The sequence below is a fragment of the Calliopsis andreniformis genome, chromosome 2 (assembly GCF_051401765.1).
Source record: "Calliopsis andreniformis isolate RMS-2024a chromosome 2, iyCalAndr_principal, whole genome shotgun sequence".
In the NCBI taxonomy this organism is placed as follows: domain Eukaryota; kingdom Metazoa; phylum Arthropoda; class Insecta; order Hymenoptera; family Andrenidae; genus Calliopsis; species Calliopsis andreniformis.
This window is the reverse complement of record NC_135063.1, coordinates 1,105,994-1,124,366: the sequence shown is the minus strand read 5'-3', so window position 1 is coordinate 1,124,366 and position 18,373 is coordinate 1,105,994. Positions and strand designations below refer to the sequence as shown.

The window sequence follows — 18,373 nt, the reverse complement described above, 5'->3', positions numbered from 1 at the left end:
TAAGTCTTTTGCTTTTTCCCAATCACAACGATGTTAACGCGCGTCCTTCGCGACGAACATTGAAACCCAGAACCGGCTGTGGTACAATCAAGGTCTCTGATGGTACGTGCACGCAGCAGCCGAGGCGCAGACTTTTGTATTGTCCCGCAAATACTTCGATCTCAGATCACGACAAACCTCTGGGAGGCAGGGTGACCATTTCGGACTTAGTCACCGTCGGTCTTATTAACGCGTTAGTTTGCCGCTGGGAAGAGGACCGCGATGAGGAAGCTGCCCCTGTACCTGATATTGCAAGTTTGCGTGCTGGTTGCCGCGCAAAAGACAGCCCTAGACTCGCCGAATAATTTGCGCCTCTATCGCGGAGTTCGCAATTTGATTCTTAATTTTTTCGGTACGTCTCAATTTTTGTTACATAGTACTTTTACTTTGGTAGTGGTAACATTTTGTATTTAACGTTCGCGAGAATATACGACGGTGGTGATACAGTGTAATCATGATATTTTCGAACTGTGATGGTTTTTTAAAAGAAAACAATAATCTTTCGTTCTATAGGTAATATCTTTTTGTGTTTTCATATTCTATTATAAATTATACTGTATATAATTGTTGACAATGTAATTATGAAATTACTTAGTCATGATGTTTCTTGAACAAGAGTGATAATTTTTTCCCTTGGAAAAAAATTGTTAATCTTTGGTGTACGTCAATTTGGTACTTTTGTTACATACATAGTAGACTAACTTTGAGAGTGTACGTCAGTTTAGTGCTTTTGTTACATACATAGTAGACTAACTTTGAGAGTGTACGTCAGTTTAGTGCTTTTGTTGCATACGTAGTAGACTAACTTTGAGAGTGATACCACTTTAAAATTGATGTGCTAGAATTCATAAAGGTGACATTAACTGTAATATTATGAATTACAATATGATATATACTTCTGAGTTGGAAAAGATTTTGAGAAAATATTTTATTGGACTTTCTAATTTATAATTTGACTTCAAATATTTTTGTGTATTTATTGCTAGTATTTTTTTTAGTATTATTTTCTATTTTAAAGATGGTACTATATAAATATATGTCAAAACGTAAAATATCATAATTTTTATAAGTATACTAATTGTCAAATTTTCTATAACTTTACATTAATGTGTGCTTCTTGACGTCTTTCACAGTTTTTACAGAATTTGTCAAATCAATTATGCCAAGTTTGCCCTTTGAGGGTATACTGTCAACAGTTTGGAACGTATTGAAAGTGAAATAATTTGAAGTTAAAAAATGAAAGATTTAATTATTTGGTTATTTATATTATTTTATAACTGTGCTTTATGCCTGTTTTAGAGTTCAACAGAATGTCTGTGTCTGTATTACGTGCGCGGACCATCCGCGAAACTGTGAGTGATCTTATTAGGGATTTTACACTGGTTATACTCGATACCGTTTAACCGGTTATGTAATCAGCTTTATTAATATCCGATATTTGGTTATTAATATTCGGTAACTGGTTAATTACTTGTATTCAGTAGATACGAGAATGAAACTGAAGTAATTGATTCAATGGTTATCTGAGTCGCTCGGATACCAAATTGATCAACTCCATAAAACTGAAAGCAGAGAAAAGGAACGATAAGATAAATAATATACTTTAACCCTTCGCGGTTCAATGTATTTTTCGATAATTATTTAGTACAATGGAGATAGCTTGGACGTCACCAACGTTGACATATCCTATCAAGGGTACTGTCCTAAGTAACCTCAAAAAAGTTTTAGCTCTCGCTCATGATTCGTTAAAAAGTTATTAACACAAGATATTTGAAAAATATATCACGTTTTTAGTACTTACATATACTTAAAATAACAAAATGGAATAAGTACACATTTGCTGTTGATTTTCATTTCAACGAACATATTCTGACTTTGCTCATACAATTATACACGCATACAAATATCATTGTTTACTATTCTTCAGTTGCCGTTTAGAATGACAAAAAGGCTAAGTATTTATGAATCTGACTCATTATATTACATTACGAATTATTGAATTTAACGCATAATTAACATGAATTGTGTAAAAATGTTCTGTCAAGACAATTTATTCGGTTACACAAGTAAAACAATACAATATTTACCGAAATGATATTTTACTTTTTGTAAATACTAAATGTACTTCAACGTGTGGGCGGGGAAGGGATATACATTTCCCGCAAAAAAGCCTAGTTCAGACCAAATCTAACCTGTCCTTGTATGAAACCAAGCTATTCTTGCAGAAGGGGTTGCAAATGGAGTGCGAGATCTTGGTCTACGAATTTCGTAAATATTAACTATAATTAACACTTACAAAAATTAAAATACTATAGTTTGTCCACAGTTTGAGTCGAGAAAATAGATGACAGTTCATTACCCACGGAGCCGATTCTTATGGTTGCAGTTATTGGTTGTGAATGGATTGTCAGTTGTAAATTTCATTTTGTAACTAATAGCTGCAGCCGTATTAATTGACTACGTGAACGTTGAATTGTGATTTACTTTCTCGACTCAGTGGGCAGATTATATTTTGGTAAATATGATCGTTCGGAAAATATTCTGTCTTAAAATTTAATAACTTTTTAATAAACAATGAGCGATGGCTAAAATCTGCTGGAGCTTATTCAGGACAACTTATTCGAGAAACATGACAATATATATTAAGGTCAAGGTCATCGGAGCTGAATACTCTAAATTGCATAATTACACATTACATTACAGACCACCCAGTTATTATTTTTACTCTTTTGTACTTAACTACTAACTACTTAACAGACTACTAATTCTGTACTACATCACTAGTATTATTATAGGACAGGAAGGGTTAATGTGTTCACGCTCACGTTCATTGTCTGTTCAATTCACACATACACACACGATTCTCCCGTCCACGAATGTTGAAATACAATACGAGGGTATCGTTGAATAACACTAGACCTGGCTATTCGTTACAATTTAGAGGACAAGTCAAAATACTTCCTATGAGATTTTGGAGTAGAAAAAGTTAATGTGTCCACTCTCCAATTAATTTTCTGGTTTAAATTCACGCACCGAAAGAGATGCACACATTACTAGAAGTCTTGACATAGAATTTCGAGAAATACCAAACACAGAATGGGAATACAGCGAGGAAAGAACTGGATTTGAAGGAAAAGTCGACATCAATCACAGATATCGGCATAAACGTTCGATGCGAAGGCCTATCGAAAAACTAACTACGGCTTCTCAAAAAACTCGACGAGGGCCTTCATAACACCTAGTGCTGTTAGATACTTAAGTCTTACCTCAAAGACCCATACCTTCACCGTAGGCCAGAGTTGATCATTATTCGAATTAAATTTTATTGGAATAACATTTCGAACCAATTTGTTATTTTCGAAAATAATGGTTAATTTTTTATTTAAATACAAACTTATTCAGCTAGGGAACGCTTGAATAACTTAATTATTAGAAATTTTGTCTATTTTATTTTTGGTGGTTAAAAATTATTAGAAATTTATTAGACGCGAAGTTATTTCAACTAATGCACAGGATTCAACAATTTATTCGCGAATAACAAATAACAATTTTATTCAATAAAAAATTATTTACTAATTACGAATAAAGATGTACCGTCTTCCGTTATTCGCGAATAAATTTCATGAATTTATACATTATTTTCCATTCGTTATTCTACATAAAATTTGTCTAATTCTGCTATGTATTTTCCGAAAACCGAGTTGATGCACGAAAAAAATTCTTTAATGTTTGATATTTAAATTCTTTGCTTTAATAATTTTCATAAACAAAATTAAACTAACTACACACGTTAAATAACGATGTTTTCTATCCTTTTTTTCAACGAGTGCTACCAAAAATTGATAGAGGTAGATGCATGACGAAATTTCTAGACTGTTAGAGATATTTTTCTAATATTTAGATCGTTACGAGTCAAGGGCAAGTGGAGTTCGGTTGCGCTGCCTAGAAATGGTTTTTTAGAGTAGAGGCTGTTAACAGATAGGCCTGTGTCTAATACACGGCGGTACTGCATCGAATCGGATAGTGTGAACAGGTCGTGTAGAATTAACGCGGAGAGTCAAGGATCACTAACACAGGAACACTAACAGATAGGCCCGTACATTGGTATACAGGTGTACTCTATAGGGAAAGAGTTTCGTGGATAGGCCCATGTCCGAAACACGAGGGTTCCAGTAAAGGAAATCTCGAGGATAGGCCAGTGTCTAAAGTACGGAAGTATGTTTGAAATGGTTAATAGAGGCCTGTATCTTATATTTTGAACAATCGATTATTCAAATTGAACAAAAGGGATTGAAAAAAAGTGTTTCAAGACTTTAAGGATTTATAGTACTCTGCAAGATGATTGAAAAATGTCCAATCACCATACGTTCAAAAGTCAATTTCAAAAGTGAATTTTCATCTTTCGATGAAAAATCGAATTTTTGATATCTAAGAATATTCGATAACGCGAGTAAGCTTATCTGAGACGTATTGAATGTAGCCAGAGGCATTGATTCAGAAGTACGTTCAAAGTTATCGATACAAAATTATTAGACTAGCATCAATAAGGATTAGTTCATAAATAAATGCAAATTTAGTACAAACCATTTTTGTTATAGTAAATATCCAATGTGACTTCTTTCTGTTGCAATGCAAAGCTCACATCTACTAGGCTCACTAGTACACTCACAATTGCGCACAGTACTAAATGAAAACTGAAAATTTGTACTACGTTTGAAGCTATGAAGTAATCTTTGTTGATGCTAGTTTAATAATCTTGTTTTGACAACTTGAAAGATACTTCTGAATCAATTCCTCTATTTACATTCAACGCGTCATGGAGAACCTCATTCACAGTATTAAATATACTTAGATAATAAAAGTTAATTTTTCGTCGCAAGGATTAACTTTTGAACCTATGTTGATTCGACACTTTTTACTCCTCTCGCTGTGTACTATCAGTCTTTAAACTCTTGAACCCTTTTTTTTAAGACTTTGTATATTCTGAGCAGTTAGAGTATATTACAAATTAATAACTATATTGCTATATAAACAATAAATCTTCTACAATTGGTAATTGTGTGATACTGTCGCGAAGCTAAACCACTCTCAGTTTTGACGCACTGAGAAATGCGAGGGTCTCAGAGTAAAATAATGCCTACCAGCAACTAATACGTACTGTATGAAAAATCGTCGTGTTTTGAAAGAGATTAAAACCCAATCTTATAGTTAGTAAATCTAAGACAGTAACGTTTTTTTAATAGACAAGAACTAATCCCACGAGGTCTAATCTCCAGTTTTTCATATATCTAAAATTTGGCTATAAAGAGAGGTGAGGACACAGGCGTTACCTAACGTCTTCGTTAGGATTCTCTGCGAAACTATCATATAAAGCAGATACACGCGAGGGATCCTTCTGTGTACACCCGGTACATTCCAGTTCTTAATAAGGGATAAAGAAAGTCACGTGGGCGACGCATACGTAACAGGATAAACGGAATTTAAAATCAATCGATACATTGATACATTTTAGTAGATATGAGACTCGTATTTTTAAATTATCAACTGCAAATTTTTACTTTCTGCTTGGGTAAAAAAATAGTTTATAATTAATAAACAATGTCTCAAAAGCGAAATAGCTATTCTTGATTTTCTTCTCATTTTAGTGTCTAGAATGACCCTTTAAATTTATCCCGTGCTGTCCAGCATAAGCGTCCCTCCCTCATTTCACTTGCTGTTTCCCTTTCCAATCGTTCTGTTGCTCTACCAACACATGCATCGCTCGTAGTGTTTGAGTTGTCTTATAAACAGGGCCACTAATGTATCATGTCGGCCTTCATAGTCGGCGTTGCGTGGATTACTTGACGACGGAAAGGGGAGTGAGAGAGCCCTCAAGGCCCGCAGTGCCCTCGCTTCGACAGCGCAGGTTTAGAAACACCCTGTATTTCAAGCCCAAAAAGTTAATACTAGTTTAATACCTACAGTTGTGAGAATAGTACATAGAAGTATGAAGTATAAATACACTGGTCAACACGATTTTTGTTACAGAGAATGTTTAAACTGATTCTTGCGTATTTTTGTCACTGAATTTAAAGTTGGAATTTGTTTTTTTCTATTACGTATAGTTTTTATGTAATTCTGCTTTGAATTACTGAAAAATGCTGATTTTGTGGTTTTTCTGCGAATACTACTAGACCTTTGTACATACATTGTACATTGTAGACTTAGTTAGGTCTTTGTACATACAATACTTGCACTGATCTTTGTATAGTTCTTCTTGTAGATTCCGAATCCAAAATACGTTTTTTCCTGTCATGTATAGTTTTTATGTGATTCCGCTTCGAATTACTGAAACTCACATTTCGACCGTACGTCGTACACGGTCTCCGAGTGTCGTCGAGGTGCTCCAAAGAACTGGACTGGATGCTGTTTTTAGAATTTTATTTCGCTGCTTCTTACAATACTTTACAAAGATACGCTCGTGGTACTTTCGTGCCAAGTTCCAGACTGCTCAAGACTGATCTGCTCCTCGTTGAGGGCCGGTATTTAAGGGTGTGCGCTAAGAGGGGTGAAACTTTGTGGGACCTTCGTAGTTCGGGGAAAACAGGTTTCCCAAGAACTGATATTGTTGAGAAATTGTTTAGGAGATTAAAAAAGAAAATGATTTGCCTTTAGGTCCAGGAATATTGGGAAAGGACGGTATTTCTAGGAAATAGTATCGTGAGGCGATCAGGGAAGTCATGAGTTATCGTTGGGGCCTTTTCTTCTTAGTGGAAAAGGGTGTTTCCTAGATATGGGGTGTAACCTATGCCTAAGGCACACCGGGGGGATTCTTAACGAACCGATTGGTTCAGGCGACACGCGCAAATGTCCCACTTATCTTCTGTTTCATTTCGGTCCAAACTGTTTATATTCTATTTTTCCTTTGCTTACTTCGTATTACTGATTACAAACTAACTGTTTCTGCTATTCCTAAAATCTGCTCTGTAGTTAAAATAAGTTATAATTTAATTGTAATCACATAACAACTATATCTGATAGGGAAAAACGGATTCCAGATTTGAAATCAGCGAGAAAAACTACATAAGGTTCAGTACGAATATTGTTTGCAAAAAAATCTAGCTTGACGGTATTATTCGTAGAAAAACCACAAAATCATTTTTTAATAATTCACGTCGAAATCACATAAAAACAATACGTGATAGGAAAAAATGGATCCTGGATTCGGATTCAGCGTTAAGAATATTACGGAGATCAGATATTAAACATTGTATATATAACAAAAAATGAGTCAAATTTTGTAAACCAGTGTAATCTTTAATAGACCATCCCCAAAACACGTTCTTCAATCTTGAACTGATACTTCTAAACTAATTCCTCTATTTGCATTTAATTTGCTACGAAGAGACTCTCACTTACAATATCGAATATTCGTAAATCAGAATAGTTAATTTTAAGTAGTCCACCTAAACCAGGTCACCCTAAGTTTCTTCTCCAATTGTGGTGATACAAAAAATAGTTTGTACGCAATTTAAATGGTTTGAAAAGACCAATATGCTGTAAAAAATGAAAACGTTTTACCTGAAAATAAAACGTGTATTAAACATACCTTATTCGAAGCCTAATAACACTTATAGGAGAGATACATTTCTTCGCCGCCGTTTCTTTGTTTCCTTTCTACCCTTCCACCACTGCTTGTTTTGCCACGTCTATCACCATCAGCAGCGGACGCCACGGTTATGGGCATTTGATTTTCGGTCATAATGTCGACTGACCACCAGACAGGGTTAAATTTATTAGGCTTCGAATAAGGTAAGAATGTTAAATCACGTTTTATTTTCAGGTTAAACGTTTTCATTACACAACTTAACCGTTATTCGAAGCCTAATAATACTTATGAGAGACGCGTTTGTTATCGCCTGGTGGTGGTGGACGACGTCAATGTGACTAACAACAAGGAATTGTTTAGAGACACATCGACATAAGAGAGTATATCTAGTGAATTAATTATATCTCAGTATTTAGTTTGTACAATGAAAAGACTTATACATTGTTTCAGTGATATATTACATATCATAAACAGAAGATTGCACTGCTGGCAGACACACATGAGCCATACTTGCCATAGCATAACAACAATGAGTATGTAGGTAATAAATAACATATGGAACTTGCAGTAATATAACAGTATAATCCAATTATTCCAAAACATTGTAATAAGAGATTATATCTGTAGGAATTATTGACTATGTTCGAACACAACTATACAGAACAATAACAGACTGCTAACCTACAGCACTAAATAACCGTGTAATATTGTTGCTAATGTTGGTCGCACTTAAAATTTTCCGGCAATAGAAGCGCTTAAATGTTTTTAAGCAGAGGAGAATTTTCTACCCAAATCTTTGAGGCAACAGCAGCACTGAAACTACCAGTTGATGCGTTAATTCCAAATTCCTTTAACATATTTTTAGCCCAACCAGCACTAATACATCTTGTCGTCGACTTAGCCGGGCCACAGATGGAAATAAACAGGCAATCACAGTTCACCTCTTGCCTTCTTTCCTGACCGAGATCAATCAAGCGTTTGAGTCAGCACACAGGACTTAGATTCCTATTGTCAAAGTTGTTTTCTAATTTCCAACCTGATTGGCGATGGCCAGCTGAATCAGTCTTCGACCCAAAGGCTGGTATTAGAATTATGTTATCATCGGATATTATAGAACTAGAAGGATTTATCCGCAATAATGTTATATCATGACGGCCACCGGAACATAATAAAAGAACTGACGCTGCACATTTGGATATTTGATATAAGCTATTTGTTTCTGGGTCTAGCTGTGACATGTGTCTAGAAATCAAATCGACGTCCCATGTGGGTGGTTTCAGAATTTTTGGCTTGGTCAGAGCGATAGACTTTAACAATCATTTTACCAAGGGATTCAGCTTCTGGAGCTTCTGGATCATATAATGTGGAAACTGCCGATTTGTGAAATAGTATTGTGTTATAAGATAACCCCTCTTTTTGATGTAGATCAGTTAGAAACCTTGCTAGATCGGATCCATTTGGCTTATGCTTAGAAGCTTTATTCCGATATGCCCAAGATTTCCATCGCATCCAAGCAGGTTTATAAGATTTTAAGGTGGAGGAACGCCAGCTAGCCATAAGAAGCGATTTTTGCTGATCTGACCATTCCTTTAGACATTCACTTCGCTCCCACGTCTCCAAACTTCCAGAGTCATTTCGGCCACTTTCTGAGGGGGTAGGTCAGTTGCTATATGTACCAATACTCGCTGGAGGTTCTCGATTATCCATAGCGGTGCTGTTGCACGATTTTTCAAGTCCAGTCGCCAGTGCACTTGTTCCCACCTCGGAGCTATTATGAGCAACGTCCCACGACATTTGTTCAGATGCCGTTTTATTGTCGCATTGTAGGTGTAAGGACCCAAGACGCAGACTCTGATTTTGCTTTTCTAAGGCCTTCAGTATGGCTAGCAAGTCTTTGTAATTGCAGTGTAACCTCTCTGCATTCGACTATGCTCCTGATATAAGCGTGTTGTTTATCGGTGCTCCCCAAACTTGATCCGAGGCGAGTATTACCATGTAGGATGAGGTGCATGGATTTGTGAGAAATCAGTGTGGTGACACAGACACCATCTTAATTCTATCAGCACAGGGTCTGGCAGAGGAATAAGATGCCGAGGTTTCTGCTTCAAATTGGTTAGACACAGCCTTTGAAGCTGACGCTAACCGAGTCTTCCTCGTGGTACTGCAAAACTGGTAAAATGTAACATACCTATCAAGCTCTGCAGCTGTTTTACGGTGACAGTCTGCTTCTTGAGGAGATTGGAAATCTCAGGCGCTTCAGCTGTGGTAGCAACTTTTGATTCGACCACAGATCTCATGATAATCCTAGGTATTCTATTACCCGACATAGGGTTAAAATCGATTTTTCGAAATTCATTCTCCAGCCGAGGTGACGCAACAGGCTCAACGTGGTATCTACTTGGTTTTTCAAGATGTGAATATCTCGGTTGGCTAGTAAAAAATCGTTGATGTAGACTAGAAGCGTTATGTCCTGCTGAAGAAGTATTTGAGCAATCGAATTGCTTACCGACGCAAAGGTTTTGAGTGCTGAGCTCAGTCCGAGTGGCAGAGTTTATTTAAAGTAACTTCTGTTGGTATAGAAGCCATACAAAGCGTCTGTGTGATGGGCATGTTAGTAGGTGAAAATAGGCTTGGAATATATCGATCTTTACTCGGAAATCTTGTGGTTGTAGAAGGTCTGGAATTTTGTAAATATTTATCAGTTTGAATGGTGCTGTGTGAACGAAATGATTGAGTGGTTTGAGGTCGAAAATGGGTCTCATTGTTCCATTCCCTTTGGGTACCAGGAACATTGAAGAGACGAAACTTGGAGATAACGGTACTGCAGTCAGCACGCCTCCTTCCTTCATTTTCTCTGTTACGTCCTAACTAGACGGGCGGTCATTTCGAGCGGCGGAGATCGACCTTTAGGGTTCTTGCTCTGTTAAAGTGCTAAAGCACACCTTGATTAAACTTTATCTTATTTGTAGTGGAAGAAGAGAGGGGAAAATGAGCTGATAGATTCTGTTTAGATTTATCAGTTTCACATATTTAGAAAAATTACGAATTACATACCAACTCGTCTCGTCTGTCTGTACAATTTCAACGTTGCCATCTTGTAAGTAAATAGCTCGTTGGTCAATTCTGGACGCTTTTCGACGCGGTTTCCTTGCCACACGCACTTTCCCTATTTTGAACTTTGCGGATTCACTCAACGTAGTCTAAGGAGGCGGATACGGTTTTCGCGAAGTACGCTTAATCTGTTAATCTTTCAACTGTAGGGTTGAGTTTTATAATTGGTCTTCCTGAACGCCTGAACAGGCAGATTCCGTTGGGTGGATGTAGAGGTATCCGCATCGGTCTGCGTTGGAGTCCGGTTCTGGTGGCGTGTGCGCCTCTTGATCGCTATAATAAAACTGATCACTCACACTACCATCTACCAACTCGATAACCCGGGACGATTCGAGATTTCGGTACGACTCAAGAACCCGCGACGACTCAAGATTCCGGAACATCTCGAGATTCCGAGTGGTCGTATTGCTTCAGCATCCCGCCCGATCTCGCCTGAAATTCTCCGTCTTATCCCGATCCCGAAATGTCGGGATCCCGCACACCGCTACAAATTAAGGGGTTAATACTCTAAATTGACGTCTATTTTTTATCACCTGCTAATTCAATGGATGTTAGGTCTACATAAAATTAGTTTACATGAATATATTGTTGTAATGATTAAACAAAAGGTTGCACCCATATGTGTGAATAAATGCAGAATAAAATAGCTTATTCTTTATTGTAAAGTGATGACAGACATATCTAATCAATGTTTGTTTGTCAATATTTGTCACAAGAGATTTATTTAATAACTTTTTTGCAGGTGATAAGGGAGGAGAAGGTCGAAGATTTTCAGCAAAACGTGCACAAAAAGTTCAGAGAGAAATTTCTCCAAGTTCTCTTTTCCCTTGCAACGTGACAGGTTAGTCCAATATATTTAATGTATTTAATAATAGTTATAATATATTTAATTCAACTATATTACCTTTTACTTGAGCTGTATGCCTGAATGAGTGTTTTCTAAGTATGTATAGACATCAGTTACTAATATGAATGTTCTTGTAAAGATCGTTTAATAAACAATTGCTTTATTCTATGGTCCTTCCGACGGAAATTCAATAATCTAACAATGATAGCATACACAATATAACAACAATATGTTTTTCATTTTTTGTTGTGTAAAGCCAACAAATAACGCCGCACACTTTTTATGGAAAAACGTTTGTTGTCAAACGCCCCGACTTAAGAGGTTAAAAAAAATTATTTCATTTAAAAGAAATTGTTTTTTAATCATCTTTTTTGCAATTATTTTAAACAAATGCAGGTTTTTAAGATGATGCGCGATTTTAAAAATCTGAAAAAAAAGGAGAATATAGTTTGATCCTTCCCCTTGATGGACAAACTTTCAAAAAGATGGACATTTTAAAATTGGCCCTGTGAAAATTGCCGAAAAATAACGCACATTCGTTCGCTGGAGTCGAGTAGGCTGCCAGCGACGACGCGCCCGCCACAGCAGTGCGATTCGACGCAGCGTCAACTTTCGGCAATTTTCACAGGGCCACTTTTAAAATGTCCATCTTTTTAAAAGTTTGTCCATCAAGGGGAAGGATCAAACTATATTCTTCTTTTTTTTCAGATTTTTAAAATCGCGCATCATCTTAAAAACCTGCATTTGTTTAAAATAATTGCAAGAAAGATGATTAAAAAACAATTTTTTTTAAATGAAATAATTTTTTTTACAAACTTCAATATTTTCTCTATAAGCACCGTAAAGCTCATCTCCATCCGCTTACTATTTCAACAGCTATATTTTTTAAAAAAAAAAGGTAGCACTTAACTTCAAACAGCTGTAAAATCGACAATTTTCAAAATTTTGAAAAATTCTTTGGGGCACGTTTAAATATCGTTAAAGACTACAACATATTCAAATTTAAGCAAATTACAAGAACTTGCTCCGAAACGTGCCCGATTTCGCGTGGAATGATCAGTATAGGAGAATAAAAGAATGTTTTTCTTATGCTTGAAGCAGAGTTGACAAACTGGCGCACAGTGGATCAAACTGCTGATCTAGCTGGATAAAAGTCATTTTGGTGTCTACAGTACTGTCTCGATACGAATAAACCTTTCAGCTCTCGATACAAGTGTGTCGCTGTCCCCACCACTTTGATTGCTGTTTGTTACGGCGATGATAGGTGCAAGCAATAAATTTCGCTTGACACGATCGCGATATACACCTTTGCAATCCAAGACAAATTATGATATTTTTCTCTCATTCTACGACGCCTGCGGTGTTTGCCTTTATGATTTAAATGTCTGAAATACGCTTCTCTTTCATTTTACTTACTCATTCAATTTGTTTGCTCATTTCTCCCGATTTATATCTAAAAAATATAATAATTATTTTATTATATCCAGTTCTCGATATAATAGCACTTTGTTCCGGAAGCAGTTTACTTGTATAGAGGCAATACTGTGTAATGTGCGTAGCGCGATCGCGTTGGTCAGCGGAAAGTTTTCTGCTCAAACGCTACGCGCGTTAACAGTACATTCGACAATGAAGTAGGTACTTCATCCTCGATGATAGATTAATTAGTATGGATTCGTTCTCGTCTAGTCCTATACAGGTCCCGTAGCGAATGCTTGTTCAAGGGAAGGTGGAGGCTTGTATGAAGTTCTGATTATTTTATTGAATAGACTGTATTACGTTTGCAATATTAAGATAGGTGAATATATTCTGATGATAAACAGGAGAGTCAAGGATATTCCGGGATCAGAGACAACTCTCTGATCGACTCACTTTTCCCGTTACAAAACAAAAAAAAAAAAATTACAATCATAAGAAAAATGAAAAATAGTACAGTGAGAGACTCACCAATCTACTGGTTACTTCTTTATACAAATTTTATATGTTTTCTTTGAATTGCTTGGCCTTTATCCGATTTCCAAAAACCTGGAGTACTATAGACAACTGTAGTATACCTGGAAAACTGCACACACACACACGATTAGAGATATTATTATTATATTATTAAGCCGACTTGAATAGTAAGAAATAATCAAGAAAAAGAAAAACTATTTGAATTTTAAACTATTTGAATTTTTTCGTGCGGCTATGAGTCTATTCACTCCCGGCTCACTGCACTTTTGAGTGAATCTCTGCTCGAAACTATTGAGAATCTAACTGATAGAAGAAAGGATAATTAGCCCACGGGCCCCTCGTTGCGTACCTCACAACTTGTCAACGAAGAGTGTGGCGGCTTGGAGCCTTTAAGAGGGACTCAGGCTGGACCAGCTAATAGCACAAACAATACAACACAATACAACAACAAGAAATTAGAAGGAAATTCAAGACACAAATAGACAAGATCTTTACACCTCGAAGTTTTTTAACAGAATGATAAATCAAATAAGTAACTTGAACAAAACATACTACACTCCAATAGAAATCACATTCAAGAAATTTGCATTTTGATTGAACATTTTTTCGAACAATCCGAGAATTATTGCTACATTCGCGCTGGTTTTCAGCTTCCTACGTGTGCACCCTTCGAACTGGTAAGCGCCGAAAACAGGCACTGGTGAACCAGCTCTGGAAACCAGCGTTTGGCTTTTTTGCACCCTAATGCTTCAGCACTGATGGGGGTCCCCAAAGCTTTCTTCTGAATGTAAATGACACACCTAGCATTTGATCACGCCTAGCACTAGGTAGGCGATTCATGGAACGAGTGTCGCTGCGGCACATACCACTCCGGGGAAACGCGGCAGCCACTCAGCATACTCGCTGTGGTTCAGGCGCGTATGCGAGGAGCGGAGTTCCTAGTTCAGGTCGCTCCTCTCCGGTATCGTGGAGACTTCTGCAGGACTTTCTATGGCGTCTGCCGCCTGGGCAATGTCCTTCGAGCTCTTCTCTATCCTCACCTTCTTCTTGAACCTTCTCAAAAGAGCAGCGCCGCGGGACTATTCCTCGGCTTGTATTCGGCAGATTTTTCTTAGTTCCTGTGGTTTTCTGCGGGAGCAACAAGTCCCTCAACTCCGAGGATGCAGGACCTTTGTATTATCCGGTGCTGATACGGCGCCTGAATCCGGAAACTTGCACGGCCATGGGACGGGGACGGCCTCGGCGTCTATCAGATTCCTCGTACTGTCCTGAAACATCGTGCGCGCTCGGCACGGAGTTATTCGAAATTGGTGGCGATGGTGATTCACGGTGTTTTCCCCTAGGAGGCGTCTCTTGACACGAGAGAGAGAAAGCCATACGGTCCTTCTTACTGTGAAATTCGCCAAATCAGGAACGGCGCTAGAATCACAGGGATGACAACGTCAGAGTACATATATATATATAATTCACGGTTCCACGTGCTCCTACGTGCCAAGGTGGTGCCAAGGACATTAAGGTAGATCCAAAATGTCGGCCCGTGATATTAATGTCCTTTCGGCTATGCGAGCATACAAGGTAACCGCGTGTATAACAAATTGGAAATCAAACTAAAAATAATACATAATCAATACCAGTGTCAAATTATATTTCAAATAATGAAAATAATTTACGTAACTGAAGAACTCAACAATTTAATTCTTTTGTAGAACCAATGATCAAATATTCCAAGAGCAAGAGCCAGCTCGTCGAAAAATCAATATTAAAATCAAAATCCAATTGTCACTCCGCGTATGAAGCCTGGTCATTATAAGGCTGCGGTTATAGTGCATGCATTTTTTGCCGAGTATGTCCGAACTATTTATTGTAGAACCGAGATAAGTTCAGACATATTTGTCAGAACATCTGTAAAATAAATATGGAAATTACACTATTTAATAGTTTACGGTTTTACAGATATTATGGGTTTCACATGAATCCATTCACTCCCAATAGGGTATCCTACATTCTAGAGAATCCGACGTGTCCTACGATATCCTACGTGTTAGAGAAAAGAAAAAGAGAACAAAGAGAGAACAATTAGTTCACGGTCAGAGATTTGAGGCTTTCACGGCCCGGCATCATACAGTTCTCACTGTTGAGGTTTTCGAGTGTAAACCGTGTCATTTTGGAATTATTTTCCCAACGTTTCGCCAGCATTGCAGCTATCTTCATCAGGGGGTCAAGAGACACGCTGATACTGAGTGAGAACTGAATTAGTTTACGGGTTCTTGTCACACACCTCGTAACATATCGATGAAGAATACCGGATGGGGGAAGCTAAAACAGGCAAGATCCTTCGTGGATCGCCAATACATGAATCCTTTGATGTATCGATGTGATGTCCTAGAAAATCAGACAAGATGTCATGGGAGCTCTCACGTAATTTATCAATTTGTATATCTAGAATGGTGCATTATACATATTACAGATAGTTCTCCGAAATGAATTGTAAGAGTCTAAGGTAGTGCAGGACACCGATGTGCTTATTTTGTGCCAGTAATTCTCAACAGATGTTAATAAGCGTCGCAAACAACGGCATGTAGAATTCGCGATGAAGATGTAAATGGCACGCGTTTTGGTTACAGTCGTTCTGGCTTAAGAGAACCTGCAAATATGACATATCGATATAAATATAACGCTACTTAATTTGACAAAGGTATTAACGCTCACATTCTCGAGAGTTCAGAAGATCGCACGCGCACATACACAAACACTCTTACGAGCATTCACACACACACATCCGGACTCTTCGGATGCTTCGACTTTTGACGACGATTCCAAAGAGAGAGCGGATAAGACAATAATTGCAATTTCGAATCTTGAACGTCAAACGCTCGGAATGTGCCTGATCAGGAATTTCTAAAATACAAAGCATTATCATAACACAACCTTCCTGAGGTAGTGGTCAAGAATGAGGACCATGTCAATGTTTTCCTGTTTGAAACGTAACAACATCCAGAGACACTCCTGCTTCTTAAATAAGTGTTGCAAGGTCATGGATCTTAGCCTCGTCTTTTCTGGATATACATATGTGTCTATAAACTTTTTTTATTGTCTCCATGCTCAGAACATGGCCTCCGACAATGTCCAATATTTTCTAATATACCTTGTAGACAGATGAAATTTGGAGGAACGTGAGCACTTAGTTCACAGGATATGAGTAATGTCATCAGTTTAATTAGTTCTTAAATTTTCTTCTTAACCCTTTAAAAACGGAAATAAAAATTCTTCATACAGAGTCAATGGTAATTTTTTGCTATTATTTATTGATCGCACTTGTCAACGTCAACAGGTTCTCAATGTAAACATAGGTGTTTTATCCACGAATTAAGCGTATCTAAAGTACAGATTTTGTACACCACCAATCAACTTAATTTTGGGTGGTTAGTTCAAAATGAATGAACTCCGATATGCATGCAAGTGTTAGAGTTCACGTCCCAATTTCTACGGTTCGTTCTGTTACAAGAAATAACTGGAACGACTCCGACTCTTTTGTTTTTCCGGAGTCTGTTTCCTCCTCTATCTCCATCCCCTAAACGTACAATTTTGAGGGTGTCCACTGGTACAGTTATATAAGTTCCCGGTTTCCAAAATGTATTGGTTTATTGCAGGTGGTGTAAGCGCGCTGGTTAAGGTCTGCCGGTGGCATAGACGCAGCTAGTACAAAAGCTTAAGGTTTAGTTTTTTGCTTTCTCTTTTCTATGTATTATGATGTCATCTTCGTACGTCTCTTGTCCGGGTATTTCCCCACTCTTGATTTTTAACAAGATTTAGCGGAAAAGAGATGCGCTACAGTTGGACTGCGTTGTCAGATCGAAGTCAGCCTTCAAACCAGTATCTTGTATTGTTTTTGTATTCTTTCATGTTGAGTTCATTCAACTCAATTACTTTATTTTACAACCTACTAGCACATAAATTTAAATTGATGTGTGAAGAGTTACGCGACTAATTTGCTTACCTGTAACAAACATCGCAGATACAACACGACCAATTTTAAAATACTATTGATTGCTTAGCTTATTTAATATTTTTGTAAAAAGTATTCGCAATTTTAAAAGTTGTGACCACGTTCGGGATAGTCGCCGGAGAAGAAGAAGTTGCCGATTCAGTCGGGACGCCACATTCACGTTGACAAATGAACGAGGTGAGGTAGGGTAACGAACACTATTTATTATTGAAAAAGTATTATCTAAAGCTGATGGCTCAGACTTATCACCATGTGTTAGAACGAGGCGGTCAGGCTGACCTCGTAGTTGATCTAATGCGCGGCAGAGGTCGCTGCCCCTGCTAATAGGTCTTGGAGCCACGGTATGCGCCTACCCGGCCTATCCAGCCTACCCGCTTGGCCTTACTTGACTCGTGGTCAGCCAGCGTGCGCCTGGTCGGTTATTACGGGCGTCCTAGGATGGTCCACATGGAGTGGCTCCTGTTAATGACCGGAGGATAAACGGGCGTCTGTTAACCGTTTTGCGTCTGCCCGGTGGGTCACGTTGGAGATTCACAAAAATATTGTTATGGGAGAGTGTTTCGCAGCCGTTACTCTTATCGCATGGTATCGCTTGCAATGAACGGCTGGCACGCTCTGCCTTTCGTGCTCGCCGCTGCTGCTTATCAGTTAGGCAACCTGTAAATCTTATCACGGGGATCGCGCTTCGCGTGGTGGTCGCAGCGGTAACTATAGTAATGTTGCGGACGAGAGCCGCTCTCGGGTCTGGTCGCGACTCTCGTCCGCGACTGGTAGTCGATTCGGCTTCCTTTGCTCTCAGTCGCTGAGATAATTGGTACACGACCGGAGAAGC

General features: G+C 38.0%; 1 protein-coding gene across 1 annotated transcript in view; it reads left to right on the top strand.

The window, feature by feature from the left end:
• Nucleotides 1-261: 261 nt before the first annotated feature.
• The window catches only part of LOC143187999 (phospholipase B1, membrane-associated), a 32,429-nt gene continuing 14,317 nt past the window's right edge, over nt 262-18,373 (top strand). Inside the window, exons 1-2 of the mRNA XM_076392051.1 lie at nt 262-391; nt 11,481-11,579. Of these exons, the coding sequence (XP_076248166.1) occupies nt 262-391; nt 11,481-11,579 (229 nt within the window). The remainder of the gene's footprint in view (nt 392-11,480; nt 11,580-18,373) is intronic.